The 20,306-nt window shown below is 41.6% G+C and overlaps 3 protein-coding genes across 3 annotated transcripts in view; all 3 read left to right on the top strand.

The window, feature by feature from the left end:
- The first annotated feature begins 139 nt into the window (after positions 1-139).
- poglut1 (protein O-glucosyltransferase 1) lies at positions 140-5,170 on the top strand. The gene is made up of 11 exons (XM_085348248.1): positions 140-231; positions 1,315-1,405; positions 1,596-1,739; positions 1,856-1,991; positions 2,094-2,215; positions 2,705-2,764; positions 2,911-3,010; positions 3,202-3,260; positions 3,628-3,795; positions 4,797-4,853; positions 4,947-5,170. The coding sequence occupies exons 1-11, from the start codon at positions 159-161 to the stop codon at positions 5,101-5,103; spliced, it is 1,167 nt and encodes a 388-aa protein (XP_085204374.1). The 5' UTR covers positions 140-158; the 3' UTR covers positions 5,104-5,170.
- A 1,947-nt stretch (positions 5,171-7,117) lies between these two features.
- timmdc1 (translocase of inner mitochondrial membrane domain containing 1) lies at positions 7,118-12,105 on the top strand. The gene is made up of 8 exons (XM_085348156.1): positions 7,118-7,266; positions 8,575-8,927; positions 9,174-9,339; positions 9,546-9,634; positions 9,882-9,949; positions 10,193-10,271; positions 11,363-11,473; positions 11,557-12,105. Exons 2-8 carry the CDS (start codon positions 8,596-8,598, stop codon positions 11,705-11,707), a joined length of 996 nt encoding a protein of 331 aa, XP_085204282.1. The 5' UTR covers positions 7,118-7,266; positions 8,575-8,595; the 3' UTR covers positions 11,708-12,105.
- A 3,492-nt stretch (positions 12,106-15,597) lies between these two features.
- Positions 15,598-20,306, top strand: part of LOC146608560 (ATP-binding cassette sub-family C member 4-like) — a 37,515-nt gene continuing 32,806 nt past the window's right edge. The window contains exon 1 of the mRNA XM_085347298.1: positions 15,598-15,671. Within this exon, the coding sequence (XP_085203424.1) occupies positions 15,598-15,671 (74 nt within the window). The remainder of the gene's footprint in view (positions 15,672-20,306) is intronic.

Genomic DNA, 20,306 nt, shown 5'->3' with positions numbered 1-20,306 from the left:
ACCAACAATCCCTCAGTGTTTTAAGCTTTACGGTAACGAACAAATGAATTTCACTGCGAGCATTACCGTAATGACTGTAACCCAGCCAGAAGTAGCGGACCGCAGATAACAACGGCGCAGATTCTCCTCGTCAGACAAAGCTGGAGGATAGAGGGGAAATGGAGTGGTTTTGGTTGTGGAGGATTTTAATAGTAGTGCAAGTTTTTCACGCGTGTTTGGCCGGTGCTTCAGGTAATCTATTTTTAAACACCTACGCCTTTTGAATTTGTTATAAAAAAAGAACTAGTGAGCTTTTATTTGTCCGTCGCTCTTTAAGATGACTTCTGGTGCTATAGGCAACCATCAATTCACCGGTGTTAGCTAACTAGCCCAGCAGCTAACTTTTAGGTTGGTATGAATGATGGGTAAGAGTTTGCTCTTTCTCTCACACTCACATTCAGTACGATAATTTATAGTCGAGCCATTACATGACAGAGTGTTTTCGTGCAGGAGTTACTTGAAGTGCTGTTAACCTGTATGGTCTGCTTGCTCTAAAAAACCTAACCTACACAAATACATTGATTCTATGTAAATTAGAGACTTGCAAACTGCGAAACAGCCGCGCGTGTAGGTTTTCCCTTGTTCTTTAGACTCCATCGACGTGTGTTGACTCTTAACGGATTGCGCAAATGCTCTGGCTTAAGCAAAGGGAAGCTCAAAAGTAAGCTCTCAGCCCCTTATAAAGCCCTTGTAAAGCCCTTATAAAGCCTAAGATTGTAATATGCTACAAACTTTAACAGCACAATCGAGGTGTCCACTCATATTTCAAAGTTTCTTCAAATTTAATATCACACACATCTGTGTTGTAGATTTTTTTAAAATTAATAATGAACATCTGAACTGTTATTAGTAAAAGGGACTGAAAACAAAAAGGGCATACAGGCAGCTGCGAATCTGGTTAGATACAATACATTAAAAATAACACGTCTGTTCTTCCCTAAATATTTCCTTTGTTGGCAGACTGGCAAACAACACTTCCTGCTTCCTGGTGTGTACTGGATCATTGTCCTGCTGCATAGGTGTGCTTCAGCCAGACATTGTCACTCAGGATCTTTTGGTAGAGAGCAGAATTTATGGTTCCATCAATTACAGCAATGAGCCATTTCTGCCCACTCGCTTTCTTCCCGTTGAATCAAGAACACTGACTTTAACAGAGTCAAGTGAGGCCTGCAGTTCTTTTTAGATGCTGGGCTCTTTTGTGACCTACTGAATGATTTTGACTCTATTAAATGTGATACAAAATAGCAAAATCTCCATTTATATGTGATGTTTCAGGCAACCAGTGGAAGAAAGTTAAAGAAAGGATATCGGATACTGTTAAAGGGTACACTCCATGTGAACCTGTCAACTGTAGCTGCCACCTAAGGTTGGTGCACTTTATCTTTCTTGCATATGAACTGAATCCAGGCAAAAGATCATTCTGTTAGAAACCTCTTTATTATGAAATAAGTGTCAGATCTACGTATAGTATCTGACATACTGATCACATGCATGTTTACTGCTTCATTCCCATTGTGTAAGTTAAAGCATAATATGAACTTTGCCGTCTGTCTCAGTGTCCTACAGCATGACTTGCAGACCTTTAAAGGGGGGATTTCACAGGATGTCATGGCTGCTACGGTTCAGAGAGGAGTGGGAACCCACTACCAGATCATTGGACACAAGCTGTACAGGGAGCAAAACTGCATGTTCCCTGCTAGGTAAAGCAGGACCTGGTGTGATTTTTAGAAATTGATCAGATACAAGTCATTGTTACTTGTCTGAACATCAGGTAGTTGTATCGATGACATGATGTGGGCCACTTCCCTGTTTTCAGGTGCAGTGGGGTGGAGCACTTCATACTGGAGGTGATTGACAAGCTGCCTGACTTAGAGATGGTTGTAAATGTGAGAGACTACCCTCAAGTCCCCCACTGGGTGCAGCCAACCCTGCCAGTCTTCTCTTTCAGTAAGGTCAGAATGTGGGCAGTGTTTTTGAGGTACACATGGATGTGTTATTACTATTATTAAGTGCAGTAAGTGTTCTTGAAATGTGGATGTTTGTTTTTTAAGTAGACCTCAGACTACAACGACATCATGTACCCAGCATGGACATTTTGGGAAGGCGGACCTGCTGTGTGGCCCATTTACCCCACCGGACTGGGAAGATGGGATCTGATGAGGGATGACCTTAAAAAGTAAGGTTTGCACTTTAGTGAGGGGAGGAGCTGACTAGTGAACATACAGTTTGGACCATTGTCCAATTATGTGCACTGAAGAAATTAGAAATGTAATTTAGAAATTGCGGTCACTTTTATACACAGTCCTGCATTTTTTGAAGCTCAAAGTGAATTGGACAAACTACCATAATCTTAAATATAATAATATTCCAGCATTTGGAGGAATCCTGCTGCTTCTGTCAGCAGTCCCATCAATGAACACTGGTGTTCCACTGGTAGCCATACTGATGACATCACAATGTTCCCACCGTGTTTGACAATGATGTGGTATGGCTCGGATCATGAGCTGTTCCTGTTGTTCTCCATACTTTGAATTCATTTAGGTGGTCCCTTTTCATATCCTTATTAAAAGAATATCTTCACTCTTTTCTATATTAAATAAAAAATGTTGATTTTAACGTACAACATTTCTAATAGTACTACTGCTAATAATGTGTTGTGTTTTAGCTCTGCAGCACAGTGGCCATGGAAGAAGAAAGAGTCTAAAGGATTTTTCAGAGGTTCCAGGTCAGTGTTGTGAAGATGTTCACTTTGTGTAACTCTCTATGGAAATTCTTTTTATTCTTTTTCTTTTCATATACATTTACATCATATGTGTAGCTAGCTGTAGGACCCTAAATCATGTCTTCTGGACTGTGCTCTTTCTTTGGTAGAACCAGCCCTGAGCGCGACCCTCTCATCCTTCTGTCCAGAGAAGCTCCAGAGCTGGTAGATGCAGAATATACAAAGAACCAAGCCTGGAAGTCTGAGAAGGTCAATCACACTGACACCACACCACACTGAGCTCACAGACTTTTGCAATAATCTGAAATCAGTAAGATTCTTTTTAAATTGATCCTGCTTATATACGATCATTTCATTGTTATAGGACATATTAGTCACTTTTACAGTGGAATCCATCAGACTGACTTTAAATGACTTTTTTTGTATTTGCTGCGTTTTAGGATACTCTTGGGAGACCCCCTGCCAAGGAAATTCCCCTGGTAGATCACTGCAAATACAAGTGAGCTCATTCTCTTGACTTTGCCTGTATTTCATTCATATTTAAAGAGGAACCATTATACTCTTTCCCAGCTCTGTGTGATCTACAAATCAGAATGATCCTCCTGAAATCCTGGGCCTTAGAGGATAAAATGAAAGGCAGACCTGTCTGAAACAAGGCTTTTTAGCTCCAATTCTTTAAACCACCTTCCTTCTGATTGGCTGCTTATTGCAAACAGAAGGATTGAGCTGCAGGTGCTGTGGCGACACCCTCGTGGCATGAGAACAGCCAAAAGTAGCATTTATAAAGACATGTCTTATAGCTGAGTGTACAGCAGCTTTGTTGTGCCATGCAGTCTAACGGATGACTTCTTTCCAATCTCCTGCAGGTATTTGTTCAACTTCCGTGGTGTGGCAGCAAGTTTTCGCTTCAAACATCTCTTCCTGTGCGGCTCCTTGGTGTTTCACGTGGGAGACGAATGGCAGGAATTCTTTTACCCTCAGCTCAAGCCCTGGGTCCACTACATCCCAGTCAGGCAGGATCTGTCGGATCTCAGGTAGGTCAGCTTGTGTCCTCAGTAGAGATGGACTGATCCGATATTACTATCGGTATCGGTCTGATACTGACCTAAATTACTGGATCGGATATCGGAGAGAAATAAAAAATGTAATCCGATCCATTAAATATCACGAAAGCACCTCACAAAACTTGCAACACGGCGTAACTCAGCTCATAACCTTAGCACGTCGAGCAGTATGCGTCACGTGATAGAGCGGCTGTGGCTGTGGTATAGCTTTAGTGTTTTTTTGTTTTTTTTTAAACTTCAGTATGAACTTATACAAAATGCAGCAAGATATTAAAAAAACAGTTTTATTGATTAAAAATACACTATATCGGATTCATATCGGCAGATATCCAAATTTATGATATCGGTATCGGACATAAAAAAGTGGTATCGTGACATCTCTAGTCCTCAGACGTGTGGATGAAGTCTGTGTGTGCATCGTTAGTTTTGTTGTTTAAATGTATTTGTTAAGACGTCCCTTTGGTTTAGAAAAGAAGATGGCAGCTTGTGTTCGTGGATGGAGGAAAAAAAGAGTCTTTATACAGTGTGTGTGTAGCCTTCTGTCTGTTGTCCAATTTAAAAATGTGAGGCCTTTTATATTCCTTTTATAGAACAAAGGAACGTATTTACAACCAGCTTTGACAATTTAAACCTGATGACACACAATAATAATTTGTTATATAGGTAAATGTGCAAATTTACACATTTTAATTGCATCCGTGAACATATAGCGATACGCTGACTGTATATTTCAAGCCAAAGCGTTTGGATAAATGCCAACAAGCTGGTGAAACAACTAATAGCTTGTAGCAAACCAGAGAGCTTGACAAGAAGGCTGGATGGGGATTTTAAAGTGAGCTCTCAAACTCTATTTGTTATTTTATTTCATGTTTTATTTTGAAATATCTCTATTCTATGCACGCCCAGGAGTACTATTTGCCAAGTAAGGAAGAATTTGCAAATATAAATGTGTCTGCACTCTGTGTCCTCAGGGAGCTGCTCCAGTTTGTTAAAGAGAACGATGCCATCGCGCAGGAAATGGCTACAAGGTGAGAGATCAGAACTTCATGATTGAGCAGGAGTAGCTGCGATAACCTTCTCCCAGCATCACGTGACTTTTCTGCTTCCCAACCTCTCTACAGGGGGAAGGAATTCATCCTCAACCACCTGCAAATGGAAGATGTTTCCTGCTACTGGGAAAGACTTCTGACCATGTTCAGCCAGCTTCTCACCTACAAACCCCAAAGAAAGAACAGCTACAACCAGATAGTCCACCGAGCCAGCAAAACAGAGCTGTAAGACAGACTGTGTGGGACCAGACTGTGAAGATTCTGACTGTAACTGAACCAGGGCGTACGGTTTCTTTTCAAGCAGCACTGTGTCATGTTGTTAGTATTCTGGTTTTATTTACTGATCTGAAGTCTGACGCTTTAACGCTGTCTTCATATATTTGTGTTTATTACAGTGTTTGAGACCAGTGTGGACCACACAATGACCCACATGTCCACCAGTTAGTGGGCTTAGATTACACAGCTGTACAAGCAGCTGACTGTAGATGCTGCCAGTAATTAATCTGTGCCCACAAGATTCTATTAGTATCTTTTGAAAGAGGGGGAAAGTGTGCACACTGTTTCTCTGTGGTGTATATTCCTCCATCAGATCACGTGACTGACACGTCTCTCTAAAAGAGCCAGCATTTGCAAGAGTACACTAAGGATCCCTCAATCAATGCATTCTTGTGAAAGAATCTTTCACAAGAATGCAATGCAAGAATCTTCAGGTGCCACTAGGGGGCTTATGTGCCAAAGTCCTTACTGATCACTCTGGTTTGATGAGTTCAGTACTTCCAGATGTGACGACTGTTTTTGCGCCTGTTATCCATCTAACCAGCACAAGTGCGTAACTATAACGCATGTTTTAAGCCACTAAAGAGGCAATCCATTATTTTATACATCAGTTTATTTTTATTTGTCAAAAAGTTATAGCTGTGATTGTTATTTTGATTATATTATAGTGACATTATCAAGGTTAGTGGAAATCATAATGTAAAGGGTATATGTAAAGGAAAATCCAAGGGATTGTTGGTGGATATCAGTTTGGGAGTAACTTTTATAACTAGATTACATGTGAATATTTAGACTCTGTAGGCGAGAGGCAAGAATTTTGGTACTAGAAGCTTTCTGGTTTGTGTTTTGTTGTCCAGTTGTAGATCTGGGTTTTGAGCAAGCTTTGGTTGCATGCAGGTAACTTGTCCATGTAGAGAGCAAAAGAGCAATTACTCCTACTGATGGGCTCCTAGATTGGTCTGACAGTTGTTTTTATTGAAACTAAAACTTTAATTCTCCAGGAAAGGATCATAATGGAAATATAATGCATTCCTGTCTTTAAGTCATTGAAAGCTGTAATGGAAATGGACGACAGGTGTTCAGATATTTACAAAAGATGTGTAATTATCAAGTGGTAGTTAAGGATACCAGGTTTACCATGTTGGAACAATTTAATGAACAACAAATAGTTTGATATTAAATGAATCTATGTTTAGTACAGTTTAGTACAGAAAATAATGTGTAGTCCACCTACCAGACATTAAAGTAGTGGCTAAAACTGGTAAGATGAACGTCTGAGGATCATGTGGTAGTAGAGTTTCTTCTTTACCACCAGTGAAGTTGATTGCAAAGCTTTGCTAAAGATAAGTTTTGTTACACTGCCCTCTACTGGGCAACTGGAAAAACTCTAGACTTTTACTAAGTTTCATGATAATGCAAATCATTAGCTATATCAGTCTACATTTCACCGCCATCGATTTTAGAACATAGATAGAAGGACACTTTCTTTTACACAAAGTGCCAGCAGTGAGCAATAATATTCAGAGTAACCACTTTGTTTACCATTTCTGATAAAGCTGCCTTGAAATCAAGACATTATAGATGATGTAACTGATACATGATCATGTTGAATATGTTGTAGTATTCGGTTATTTGAGGGGAAAAAAGAAGCTGAGATGATGTGTCTGGTCATAGTGTTTGTTTTTATCTCAATAAACTGGTTAAAACTTTTTAACACTGTCTTTGTCACGCTTTTGTCTTTGTTTTTGTCTCTTGCTGTACATGTATGTATGTGTATATATAATATTCACGTGTGCCCGCTGTATTTAGTTAAGGTTTTACCCCTTAACTAAATAACTATATAATAATAACCCATCATAAACTTAAACCACCCGGTTGTGTCAGCAACGGTAACAGCAACTGTGTTAGTCCTCCAGCGATAGGCGGCGCTATTTTCAAGTCTTTCAGCTGTAAGTCTTGGCCGGGGTGAAAGGTTTGGACGCCGGTGGACTATGTGGGAACTATAGTAAAGCGCTCTTCTGAAGGGCATTATGAAAAACAAATATCTGTATTTTCGTACATTAATCGGAACGGCACGTCTTTGTAAAAACAAGCGGTTCATTTCAGAGGGATTCAAGTAAGTTGTTTTGCACCTGCTGTGATGTGTCAGAGGCTAACAGCATGCTAACCATACGAGGGGTTGTTGCACACCAGTGTTTGAACAAACGAGGAGCATAAAACCGACCGCAATGAAAACCGGTGTCGCGTTTTGGGAGCTGTTACGTAAAACTGTGCTGTTTGTCATAAATAACGTGCTGCTGCTGTGTTAGCCTGAGCAACAGCACATGCACAGTTTGACCTGACAGGAGCACTGTATGAAGAGACAGCGTTATGTGGCATCACTTATCCACCAGCACACTGGCTTTAAAAAAAAAATATTAATTGTTATTAATAAAATCTCGCCAGAAATAATCCAAATAGTCCTCAGTATAAGGTTCTGCATAAACAAACACCCATTTCAGATGAACACAGCCTAAATGCTATTAAAAATATTCTGCCTTGTTGGGTTAAAACAACACAATCAAATCAATCACCAAAGCCATTTTTCTCCCTACTGAGGGGATACAACAGCTAGAACTGTGTTGGACCCACTTTGCCTTTAAAACTACCTCAATTCTTTGTGACATTGACTCACAAAGGTGCTGGAAACAACTTTGGTCCATATTGACACAACAGAGGAATCTACCTTTCTAATCCCAGTAGATCAGCAGTTTCTAAAACACTCACACCACCCTTTCCTCCCCATTATGATGCTGAGTTCGAACTTCAGCAGGTCAGGATCCACATGCCTGAATGCACTGAGTTGCTGCCATCAGAGTTTGTGTCATTGAGTGGCCACTCCATAGTCTTACAGCAGGAGTGAAAATACAGGGTTAGGTTCATTCAAATTGTTTAGATAAACAAAATTGTAAAATAGTATTGTTTCCTCTCAAATACAGCTTGATTGTTTCGCGCCTTGGTGCAAACAGACTCAGACTCATAATCTTATTTCTTCTACTGTGGATGGTTCAATAAATGTGAATATTTCCTTATATATTTACTGTTTGTGCTCTGGTTAAAAAAAATCTCAGGCAGAATAAGGTCACTGTGACCTTTTATTTTTACCTTTGACCCCGGAGCAGTTGACACATCCTGATTAGCAGATCTGAGGTTTTGTGCTCTGAGAGATCAATAGTGTGTTTTACAGTTGGGGGAGGAAAAAAGTCCTATTTTCCCAGTTTCTGTTGATAGGACTGTAGAATTCAACAGCTGCTTAGTCAAACAGCCTGTGCAGCACTGCCAGGCCTCCATTCGCCTCGAGGCTCTTGGTTTTGAGGATGGAGCTTGAGCTGAGGCGGCGAGTGTGGCGTCTCAGCCCGTGACCATGTGTTTCTCCCTGTTGCAGCACATCAGCAGCTGAAGCGTGATGCATCCAGAGCCACGCAGGACAAGCGTTGCCCTGCAGAGACGACTGGCAGATTCAGCCCCTCAGGGCACGCTGAGCACCGGCCAACTGCAGGGCTTCATCCAGCGTGCCAGGCCTCCTTTCTTCTGCTTTCTGCTCCCCAGGGTTCACGCAGCTGATGTGGCTGCTGCCCAGCCTGCACAGATGCCCTCTTCCTCCTCCTCATCATCCTCTTCCTTCACCAGTACTGCTCCTGTAGCTATCCCTTCGTCCAGCAGCCTCCCGAAAAACATCGGGAAGCCAGAATTCCCGAGCACGGGATGGGAGCGCATCAAAGATCTCTTTGACAGAGAGTTGGTTTTATTGTTACATTGTTTCACTTGTTTGTGTCTTGGTGTTTTTGAAAAGGTCTTTGTGTATATGTAGACACTGTGGTGTCGAATTCATCGTGAATCATGTAGTTGATGAGTTAAGATTATTTAACTAAACTTGCAGCATCCTTTAGTTTTCAATGGCTTTTTGCTCTAATGGCTTCTAATGTAACAAGTTCACTCATTACTGGCTTTAAACTTACAAGGAAAATTCTCGTCCCTGTTTAGTGTGACTCAGAAATACCCAGAGGAGATCACCAATGTTGTAAACAGCAGTGCTCTCGGTGCACTTGCAGGCTTTGTCTATGGGGGCTTGCCAGCAGCTCGCCACGCCAGGGAGAGATATATCCAAGTCAGCCAGGCAGAATTATACACTAATCGTGTGGACGCAGTGGTAAGTGAAATCTGTGCCTTTAAAACCATATCTGCTGTGGTTTTGGGTGCAAATGTTCCATGAATGATGTCTGTGTTCAGCTTTAATATTGTGATGTCATAGTTTCTTATTTAATTGAATTATTATTTATGGGGTCTGAAGTGGAGCATTGAGAATAATGCTGCAAATAAAAGTAAAAGTCTGTCTGTGCCTGTTCTGTCTGTCAGCGCTCAGCACACAATGCAGCTATCCGGGGGTTTATAAGATATGGATGGAGATGGAGCTGGAGAGTGGCTGTGATAGTTACCTTGTTCAGGTAAACAAAAACAAAAAACAGGTGGAGCATGTGAGGAAAGTGTGTGTAGTGTTACTTTTACAAGGGATCAAATCAGCTTGTGGATCTGGAGTATTAATAACAGGAGAATGCACAGAATGCTGAATGTCACATAAACAATGTGCAGATGTTTATTGGATGCGAGTGCTTTAACATTGCTAGCATACCTCGGTCAGTTTGTTTTGGCCTCACTGACTCAACATCGTGTGTGTTTCCTCTCCCTGTGTAGTTCTGTGAGCACGGGACTCTCCGTGTACCAAGACAAAGACGCAGTCAGCCAGTATGTTGCAGCTGGAGGTGAGTCACGTGATCTGATCAGGGCGCCTGCAGGTTGTAGTTCCAACTGTGATTGTTTTCAGTTATTTCTATAATAAATGCCCACTAAAATAGGACCGTATGTGATGATATTAAAATGTGACACGTCTGTTCAGTTACACCCAGAATCTATGTTTAATTATTGCTTGACAATAAAAGTGTTCTTTCAACATGTCCAGTACAAATTCCTGCACATTGAAATGATGAAACTCTGTATGTGAGCAGCTGTGACTGTAGGCCTTTTCAGACTGAACCTGGGCCTGAGAGGGCTGGTAGCGGGCTCGGTGATCGGAGCAGTGCTGGGGTAAGGCTGGCTTCTGCTTCTACAAGAATTCTTTGACTTCCAGTCCCAACAGTGCATGTTAAACTTTTTTTCCATCTGATGTAATAGAACATGCTCAGTCCTCAGTACTGAGCTGACTTCTATTATCAGATGCTGTGTATTTACTTTTTGACATGCATGCATGCCTTCTCGTGTATGTGTGTGTGTATTTACATTCATGCCTGTGTGCTCGAAGTCAGTGAGCACTCTGGCAGCCAGCTGCGCCCCTCCCAGCAACCCTCTGTCACCCAGCTGAACCTCCCCCCTCCTCCTCCCCACTCCCTTCCAAATCTGCTCGTGGTGCCAGAGGGACTCGTGTACCACAGAGGACAGTGTTTTGGGTACTGAACCAAGGAGACGGGCCAAGGCAGCAGCTGCCCTTCTCCTTTTATACCATCGGTGTTATTCCAGCCTCTTGTGTCCTTCTACCGTGGTCTGATGTAGACTTGGAGGTGCTTCATCCTCTGTCTCATCTTCACAGCCTGGCCCACTTTAGCCTCGCTCGTCCTTTCAGCTGAGCGCACACAGCTAAATGCAGATTGTATAACTGCAAATTGAGTGTGTTGCCTTTGATGGTGTAACAGAGGAGGGTCTAGTTTGGATCATCCCTGTGGTCAACTCCATAATGGCTTAGCCATACTTCCAGTTGGCCCTCCACTAGCACTGCTCCCTCCTCCTCTTCCTCTCACTGTCTGCTTCAGTGGCCAGCCACCTGGAGCATTTGATGTGGGCAAATGGCTCCAGCCACGGCTACGCCAGGTGTAGCTGGGGCAGAAGGGGCGGCATGAAAGCAGGCAGCTAATTGCAAAGCACATCACGCTCCAGATCTTTAACCATTATGGTTTCCTTATTCATGTCGTAGAGGTGTGAGTGGAAAGTGCGGAGGGTTTGGAGAAGCTGGGCCGCAGCAGCTGTAGAAACTGTTTAAGGAAGTTATTACAGGGTCGATGCTTCCATTGAACTGGCATCTGATATGTTTTATGTTATACAACATAGACTATCTGATGAACTGATCTGTGTAAAAGTGTAAAGGTGTGCATCACAGTTAGTTATACACACTGACTTCTACACAGGATTCCGGTTGGTGCTCTGGTCATTGCCTTGCAGTCCCTGACTGGAGAGACGATCCGAGAGAGGCGCAGGAGAGAGCGCAGGGAACTGTATGAGCACAAGCTTGCAGAATGGTAAGATCTATCACAAATAAATACAAAGTGTCATTTTATCCTGATGCTTCTTGGTTAATCAGAGCTGGTGTTTCCAATAAAAGGACAGCCCGTTTGCAGTTGACGGATGAGCTGATTTCCAACTTGAATGTGAGCTCTCAGGTGGAGGAAACCAATAAGGACATGCAGAGGATCCAGGAACTGCTCAGTCTACCACAGAATGAGGATGTAGTCAAAGACTCAAGTGGACAGTGAGCATGGCTGCCTTCACTGTCTGCTATCTGTTGGAATCTGGAAAATACAAACGTTCTCTTACTGAATGGAAACCGATTCAGATGAATTCATGATGCTGTTGTACAAGAAAAGTAGGTCCAACGAAGAGCTCACCTAAATGTGACATGGGATACAGGAAAAGGATTTTAAGACTTTCAAATATTCAGTATCTGATTTGTGCCACTTAGTCCACATTGGTGTTGTAAAGGTTAAGGTGGACTTGATGTGATGCTTCTGTGTACTTTTAATACTGAAGTTGACTGACACAGTATGTCCCGTGGTTGAAATCACAAAGTCAGCATTGTTGGTCGTACAACTTATTAAAACCACATGAAAGAAAGAAAGAAACAGACTCCTCTCCAAACCAATAAATATCAATTCATGCTACAAAACACTTCATTCTCTCTGTGTGTAATCTGTAGTTTGCTTTTGACCATGCCTTATGGGCTTTTCAGCAACTAGGTCAACCAAAGCCTCGGCCCCTGGTGTAAAAAAGATGTGACACAGCAACAGCTGGGGCTCAGGATGCAGCAGTGACTGCTGACGTGCACATGGACAGCCAATAGAAGCAGTCTGTGATGTGGAGAGCTCAGAGAGCTTCAGGTAAACGCTTCAAACGAGAAACTAGTTAATAGATTTCTCTTCTTTTTTTTTTAACCATTTAGGTTGGAGTAACAATGCAAGTCTGACTTTTCCAGACTTAATTTACTGCTGGAATGAAAGTGTTAGCATCATATTTGTTCAAATTAAAAACCTTATTGGATTCAAATATAAAATTATCCCAAATAACCACAATGAAGCTGCAGCTCCTTTACATTTATACGTTTATACTGCATCTGAGGGATGGATCGACAAGTGAATACATGCTGTATTCACCCACTTCCTCCCATGGATCCTCCCATCAGCTTCTTAATTCTTCTGAGAGAGTAACATGACTTCTGAAAATGAAAATATGAATGATTGCTGAGTAATTTGTTGATAGAATGACAGCAAGTGAAGTATGTTTCATAAATGGGCTCTGAGCGCCCTCTGCTGATGGCTTTGCATGAGTGAGTACAGAATACAACAGAGATGTGTCTTCAGTAACTGCGGTATTTCAAAGTTAAAAAACTGCTCCACAGCTGAAACAATGCAACAAACGCATGCATACTGCAACGCAGGGGACTTTCTTCTGGCCTGTGAAATGCTCGGACACCAAAGCGTTGTCAGTATTTGTTAATGGGTTGTGTCCACCGTGTGTCCACATGGAAAAGAACTGAGCTGAACTATCTAAGATGTGCAGGAATGACACTAAAGACTGTTTCTTAGTTAGCACAAGGGCCAAAAGTGGATTTGCAAATTTCTGTGAGAGTTGGTGACACGATCACTCATGTTGTGTGCGATGGGAATCCAAAAAACAAAATAAATAAAACATGAAAAGACACTTGATGAATATTTGGAGAATATTAGATGTGGGGGTAGGAGTTTATCTTATGAGGCTGCATGAAGGAGGTGTCTTTGGTAGGTGGCACCATGAATGCCTCAACGTATACCAGAAGCTAACGAGATGACCGAGTCGCCAGAATCCTCCAGAAAAGAGATGATGACAAAGCAAAACATGTTGGCAAAACTCACGAGTGTTTCTAATACAGGCAAAAGAAAAACTATCACCTGGAGAGGTGTGTTGCCTGACTTGAAACAAGTGAAACACCTTTGGGGCATCTTTTAGAGACAAAAGTAAAGAAGGCAAAGCATCCCTTTGGAAACCAAGAAGGACCAGGCCATTAAAAACAACAGCAGACAAAGGAAGCTTTTAAAAAATACAAATGTATATTTCGTCTTCTGTACCTCTGCAGCTGTTAGATATGATATGAATCAGTTTATAGAACATTATCTGACACTGCAGTGTAAACCTGATGATCTTTGCATAGAGAGAAAGTGTTTTGAATGCCTACAAGCCCAAAACAAGCTTTTTAAATGTGCACAGTGATTTGTGTGTAACCTTTGAGGGCTCACAGTTGCATGTATCTTGACCACACGTAGAACCATTTATCAAATCCGTGCATCCAAACCTGAAGAAATACTGCTCGTTTCTGCACAACGCCTTAAGTTCGGCTTCACAAATCGGATCATTTTCTCTGTGAAGAAGCTTCCTGTGCACACGCATGTCTAAACCGACGTGTAACCGCCCCCTCGCTCTCTTACAAACCATAAATGCGCACGAATGGCCTGGCACGCACAAATCACGTCGCATGCCGACGTGGGGTTTTGGCACAACTTTGACCCAGCCAGCCTCACACAAAACCACAAAACTAAGCTGCATTCAAGTCACAGTAAAAAAAGGAACATCTGGCTTCCGCTGTTTCGTCTCCAGGGTTTATCTAACCGGGCAGAGCAGAAACGAACTGAGCATTGACTGACTTTTCCCAGCAGATGAACATCCAGCATGTAGCGGCAGCTTATTTAAAGAATAAAATAATATCTGTGTTTTCTAGTGGAGAGATGAACCCATCTGTTTATTAGAAAAAAATACAATAGAAATCCAGATGTCTCCGTTTTCCACTGGGCCTTGAACGTAGCTTAGATTTTTGGATTTGTGAGAAGCAGCCGCCTGACAGTCGTCTCAGAACCTCTCCCGGGCATGTGACGCAATCTGTAGGTATCAACGATTCTTGTGCATACGTTTAAGGTTTTGTAAGCGACCAGCAGGGACGTTACGTGCGCTCACAGGAACCTTTGTCAAAGAGAAAATGATGAACTTAAAAAGTTGTGCGCAAATGATCGCAATGTGTTCAGGTGCATGTCTGTGTGTGGACTGGAGCGCTCATTTGTTAACCCTCAAAAGTTACACACAAATCACGGTGTACACTTAGTTCAGGTTTGTGGATCATATCACATACATTTGTAACACTTTTGGCAAAGTTGTCTCCGTGTCTTTGAGCTAAAATTGGATATTGTTATAAGGTATTTAATTCTTGGCTCTGATTTAAAGAGAAACTAAATCCTGACTCTCATTTTTACTAAATGAGATCTGACAGTGCTGTGTCATCACAACAGAGGTTATGGCTTCAGTTTAGCTGTCTAAGTGAGAGATGGGTCTTTACTTGGTTAGAGCAGCTGTCTCTGTGCATTGCTGGTGTCTCATCAAGATGCAAAACTTAAGTAACATAGTGCTTTGGTATAGGGACAGAATCTCTGTAGTCTGCTAAACTCAGCAGCCCTGATGTGACGTCCTATTGTATAATGCCACTATGCATCCCGGTGAGACTCTCTGCACTATTTGCATGGACATTTTGGCATAAAATGGACAGATGGAGTGAAAACAGTGAAGTTTGATGTCATTTGGACGAAGTTGTCTTTTGAACTTTGAAGACGGCCCAGACTCCAGGTGCTCGCGCTGTCCTCACACACCAGCTACTGCACGTGGGGATCAGGAAACACACGTGAAAACCGGGGCACTCGATATTGCACTTTCATAACTGTATCTGACTATAGGCGTTGCTTAAATGGTGCGTTAAAGTGCAACTCGTTCAGATTTGTTTTGTAACGTGAAATTGTCACTGAAAATGCCAACTTAAACACTTGTCCGTGACATTAAATGACAGTTATTTTATTTCAAACATGTACGCGGTTATTTCCATAGATTTTTTTTTTCCATTGGAGGTTCAGAAAGCTCACTAGGCTCATTTCTACTTTATAGTTAAACACTCCGCCTCTTGTTGTGCATTTACACCTGGGAACAGGTGGAGACAGTTTAGTGAAACACAGAACAGCTTCAGCAGTCTTGGCTTTACATGATGCAAGCCAACTATACATTTAGTGATTGAAGTCGTCCCTGAGTGAACACGGTGTACAGATGGGTACAGACAGCAGCCTCAGAGCACCCATCTAATATGGAGACTACAAAGGCAGACAGCAGGCGCAATCCTTTGGCCACTGCCAGCTTTTTTTCAAGGGTCTTTTTGTGGTAAGTGCATTAATGAAGATATTGGATTCCTCAGCATGTTGTTAGTATATCAGTCAAAAGAAAGAAGAAAGTTTCTGCAAATTATTCCGCACTGAGTGACAGCACTTAAAGCGTTCCGTCTGAAATGGGAATAAAGTATATCATAGAGATGAATCGGAATCTAGGAGCGAAGAGGGAATTTTTATTTTTATTTTTGTGTACTCAGTAACGACTAGAAGACTCGGGTAACAAGTAACTGAGAAATCAAATAGGTTAGAACTTAAAGGGCTTGCGGATCTTTTGATCTTTTTAAAGTGGGCTTTTAAAAAAGGCCCGTTATATCTACAGGGAGAGTGTAAGTCAATCGTTCTATAAATGTCAAATGTAAACTGTCCATATTCCATAGGTGACTGAATATAGGCTTCCCCTTCGCATAGGGGCTTGTACATATTGTACATAACAAATATGTGTCAGTTACTTAAAGAACATCACGTGATATATGTGATGTGGGCTTCATAGATAATTGGCAAACCTTCTGGAGGAAACCTGGTCTTGTTAGGAGAGACGGCATCCATCCCACTTTGGATGGAGCAGCTCTCATTTCTAGAAATATGGACAAATTTATTAAACCCCCCAAAATATGACTATCCAGAGTTGGGACCAGGAAGCAGAGTTGCAGTCTTACACGCTTCTCTGCAGCTTCTCTCCTCCTGCTACCCCCCCAAAAACCCATCTCCATAGAGACTGTGTCAGCTTCCAAAAAGACAAAAAACAAACTAAAAACCAGCAACAAACAACTTAAACATAAACAATCACAAAGAAAGAACAATACAGTATCCACATCTGAACCAAAGAGTAAAACAGTGAAATGTGGATTATTAAATATTAGGTCTCTCTCCTCCAAGTCTCTGTTAGTACATGACTTAATAATTGATCAACAAATTGATTTACTCTGCCTTACAGAAACCTGGTTGCAGCAGGATGATTATGTTAGTTTAAATGAATCAACACCCCCGAGTCATTCTAACTACCAGAAATCTCGAAGCACAGGCCGAGGGGGCGGTGTGGCAGCAATTTTTCACACCAGCCTATTAATTAATGAAAGACCAAGACAGACTTTTAATTCATTTGAAAGCCTGATGCTTAGCCTCGTCCACCCCAGCTGTAAAACTCAGAAACCAGTCTTACTTGTTATCATCTATCGTCCACCTGGGCCTTACACAGAGTTTCTGTCTGATTTCTCAGACTTTATATCTAATTTAGTTCTGAGCTCAGATAAAATAATTATTGTGGGTGATTTTAACATCCATGTAGATGCTAAAAATGACAGCCTCAACATGGCATTTAATCTGTTATTAGACTCAATTGGTTTCTCTCAAAATGTAAAAGAACCCACCCACCACTTTAATCACACTCTAGATCTTGTTTTAACATATGGCATCGAACCTGAACATTTAACAGTGTTTCCTGAAAACCCTCTCCTGTCTGATCATTTCCTGATAACATTTACTTTTACAATAATTGATTACACAGCGGTGAAGAGTAGACTTTATCAAAGTAGATGTCTTTCTGAAAGCACTGTAACTAAGTTTAAGAATATAATCCACCCACTGTTATCATCTCCAATGCCCTGTACCAACACAGAGCAAAGCAGCTATCTGAACGCTACCCCAACAGAGGTCGATTATCTTGTTAATAATTTCACCTCCTCACTACGTACGACTCTGGATACTGTAGCTCCTGTGAAAACTAAGGCCTCAAATCAGAAGTACCTGACTCCGTGGTATAATTCTGAAACACGTACCCTAAAGCAGATGACTCGTAATCTGGAGAGGAAATGGCGTGTCACAAATCTAGAGGATCATCATTTAGCCTGGAGAAATAGTTTGCTGCTTTATAAGAAAGCCCTCCGCAAAGCCAGAACATCTTACTATTCATCACTGATTGAAGAAAATAAGAACAACCCTAGGTTTCTCTTCAGCACTGTAGCCAGGCTGACAAAAAGTCAGAGCTCTTTTGAGCCAACCATCCCTTTAACGTTAACTAGTAATGACTTCATGAACTTGTTCACAAATAAAATTTTTATCATTAGAGAAAAAATTACCAATAATCATCCCACAGATGTAATATTATCTACAGTTACTCTTAGTACCATTGATATTAAGTTAGACTCTTTTTCTCCAATTGATCTTTCTGAGTTAACTTCAATAATTACTTCCTCCAAACCATCAACGTGTCTTTTAGACCCCATTCCTACAAAACTGCTCAAAGAAGTCCTGCCATTAATTAATTCTTCGATCTTAAATATGATCAACCTATCTCTAATAATCGGCTATGTACCACAGGCCTTCAAGCTGGCTGTAGTTAAACCTTTACTCAAAAAGCCATCTCTAGACCCAGCAGTCTTAGCTAATTATAGGCCAATCTCCAACCTTCCTTTCATATCAAAAATCCTTGAAAGAGTAGTTGTCAAACAGCTAACAGATCATCTGCAGAGGAATGGTTTATTTGAAGAGTTTCAGTCAGGTTTCAGAGCTCAGCACAGCACAGAAACAGCTTTAGTGAAGGTTACAAATGATCTTCTTATGGCCTCTGACAGTGGACTCATCTCTGTGCTTGTCCTGCTAGACCTCAGTGCAGCGTTCGATACTGTTGATCATAATATCCTATTAGAGCGATTAGAACATGCTGTAGGTATTACAAGTACTGCGCTGCAGTGGTTTGTATCATATCTATCTAATAGACTCCAATTCGTGCATGTAAATGGAGAGTCCTCTTCACACACTGAGGTTAATTATGGAGTTCCACAGGGTTCAGTGCTAGGACCAATTCTGTTTACATTATACATGCTTCCCTTAGGCAGTATCATTAGAAGACATAGCATACATTTTCACTGCTATGCAGATGACACCCAGCTCTATCTGTCCATGAAGCCAGATAACACACACCAATTAGTTAAACTGCAGGAATGTCTTAAAGACATAAAGACCTGGATGGCCGCTAACTTTCTGCTTCTTAATTCAGATAAAACTGAGGTTATTGTACTCGGCCCTGAAAATCTTAGAAATATGGTATCTAATCAGATTCTTACTCTGGATGGCATTACCTTGGCCTCCAGTAACGCGGTGAGGAACCTTGGAGTCATTTTTGACCAGGACATGTCCTTCAACGCACATATTAAACAAATATGTAAGACTGCTTTCTTCCATTTGCGCAACATCTCTAAAATTAGAAATATCCTGTCTCAGAGTGACGCTGAAAAACTAGTTCATGCATTTATTACTTCCAGGCTGGACTACTGTAATTCATTATTATCAGGATGTCCAAAAAACTCACTGAAAAGCCTTCAGCTAATCCAAAATGCTGCAGCAAGAGTCCTGACAGGGACTAGAAAGAGAGAGCATATTTCTCCTGTTTTGGCTTCCCTTCATTGGCTTCCTGTTAAATCCAGAATTGAATTCAAAATCCTGCTCCTCACATACAAGGTCTTAAATAATCAGGCCCCATCTTATCTTAATGACCTTGTAGTACCATATCACCCTATTAGAGCGCTCCGCTCTCGCTCTGCAGGCCTACTTGTTGTTCCTAGAGTATTTAAAAGTAGAATGGGAGGGAGAGCCTTCAGTTTTCAGGCCCCTCTTCTGTGGAACCAGCTTCCAGTTTGGATTCGGGAGACAGACACTATCTCTACTTTTAAGATTAGGCTTAAAACTTTCCTTTTTTCTAAAGCATATAGTTAGGGCTGGACCAGGTGACCCTGAATCCTCCCTTTGTTATGCTGCAATAGATGTAGGCTGCCGGGGGATTCCCATGATGCATTGAGTTTTTCCTTTCCAGTCACCTTTCTCACTCACTATGTATTAATAGACCTCTCTGCATTGAATCATATCTGTTATTAACCTCTGTCTCTCTTCCACAGCATGTCTTTATCCTGTCTTCCTTCTCTCACCCCAACCGGTCGCAGCAGATGGCCGCCCCTCCCTGAGCCTGGTTCTGCCGGAGGTTTCTTCCTGTTAAAAGGGAGTTTTTCCTTCCCACTGTCGCCAAAGTGCTTGCTCATAGGGGGTCATATGATTGTTGGGTTTTTCTCTGTATCTATGAAGCGCCTTGAGGCGACTTTTGTTGTGATTTGGCGCTATATAAATAAAATTGAATTGAATTGAATTGAATATATCCCCTACGGGCATTCCGATGTACGTCTTGGCCCAGTCCCAATGTGCAAACTGATGCTCTCACAAAGTCTGAGGCTCTCAAGTATTTTTGAAAAGCTTTCATGCAAATAGAAGTTAAAACACGTTCTTTATTGCACATCTAGTTTAATCAGCCGTTTCTTTTTATTGGAGAAAACTGATGAGACTATTGCAATGAGCTCACTAAGTGACTTCAGTGAACTCTGTAAGGCTTTACAGAGAAACAAACCAGGGCCCTCTCTCGTTTCACAGACGACATTTAACATGTTTAGCAGTCACAGCAAGTATTCCTATTTGCTCGGAAGATGAAGGCGAGGCCAGAGCAGCTGTTTGCTATCTGCAACTTCACCACTAGCTGCCCTAAGTCGTACACACTGCTTTTTTAAAGGTTTATATATAGACTATATAGAAGTGGGTGTAGTCATTCGTTTCTCTGGACTGCAGTGTGAAGTCAGCGTATGCAGAT

The sequence above is a fragment of the Diplotaxodon limnothrissa genome, linkage group LG23 (assembly GCF_057381915.1).
Source record: "Diplotaxodon limnothrissa isolate DT_005_m linkage group LG23, D_limnothrissa_male_GT1.1, whole genome shotgun sequence".
NCBI classification, from domain to species: Eukaryota; Metazoa; Chordata; class Actinopteri; order Cichliformes; family Cichlidae; genus Diplotaxodon; species Diplotaxodon limnothrissa.
The sequence above is the reverse complement of the archived record's forward strand: the minus strand, read 5'-3'. Positions and strand labels throughout refer to the sequence as shown.

Coding starts and splice junctions, on each gene's coding strand:
- timmdc1 (XM_085348156.1), top strand. CDS start 8,596: ATGCATCCAGAGCCACGCAGGACAAGCGTTGCCCTGCAGAGACGACTG. Junction 9,340..9,545: donor CTAATCGTGTGGACGCAGTG/GTAAGTGAAATC, acceptor TCTGTCTGTCAG/CGCTCAGCACACAATGCAGC. Junction 10,272..11,362: donor GTGATCGGAGCAGTGCTGGG/GTAAGGCTGGCT, acceptor ACTTCTACACAG/GATTCCGGTTGGTGCTCTGG.
- poglut1 (XM_085348248.1), top strand. CDS start 159: ATGGAGTGGTTTTGGTTGTGGAGGATTTTAATAGTAGTGCAAGTTTTT. Junction 1,740..1,855: donor AACTGCATGTTCCCTGCTAG/GTAAAGCAGGAC, acceptor CCCTGTTTTCAG/GTGCAGTGGGGTGGAGCACT. Junction 3,011..3,201: donor AAGCCTGGAAGTCTGAGAAG/GTCAATCACACT, acceptor GCTGCGTTTTAG/GATACTCTTGGGAGACCCCC.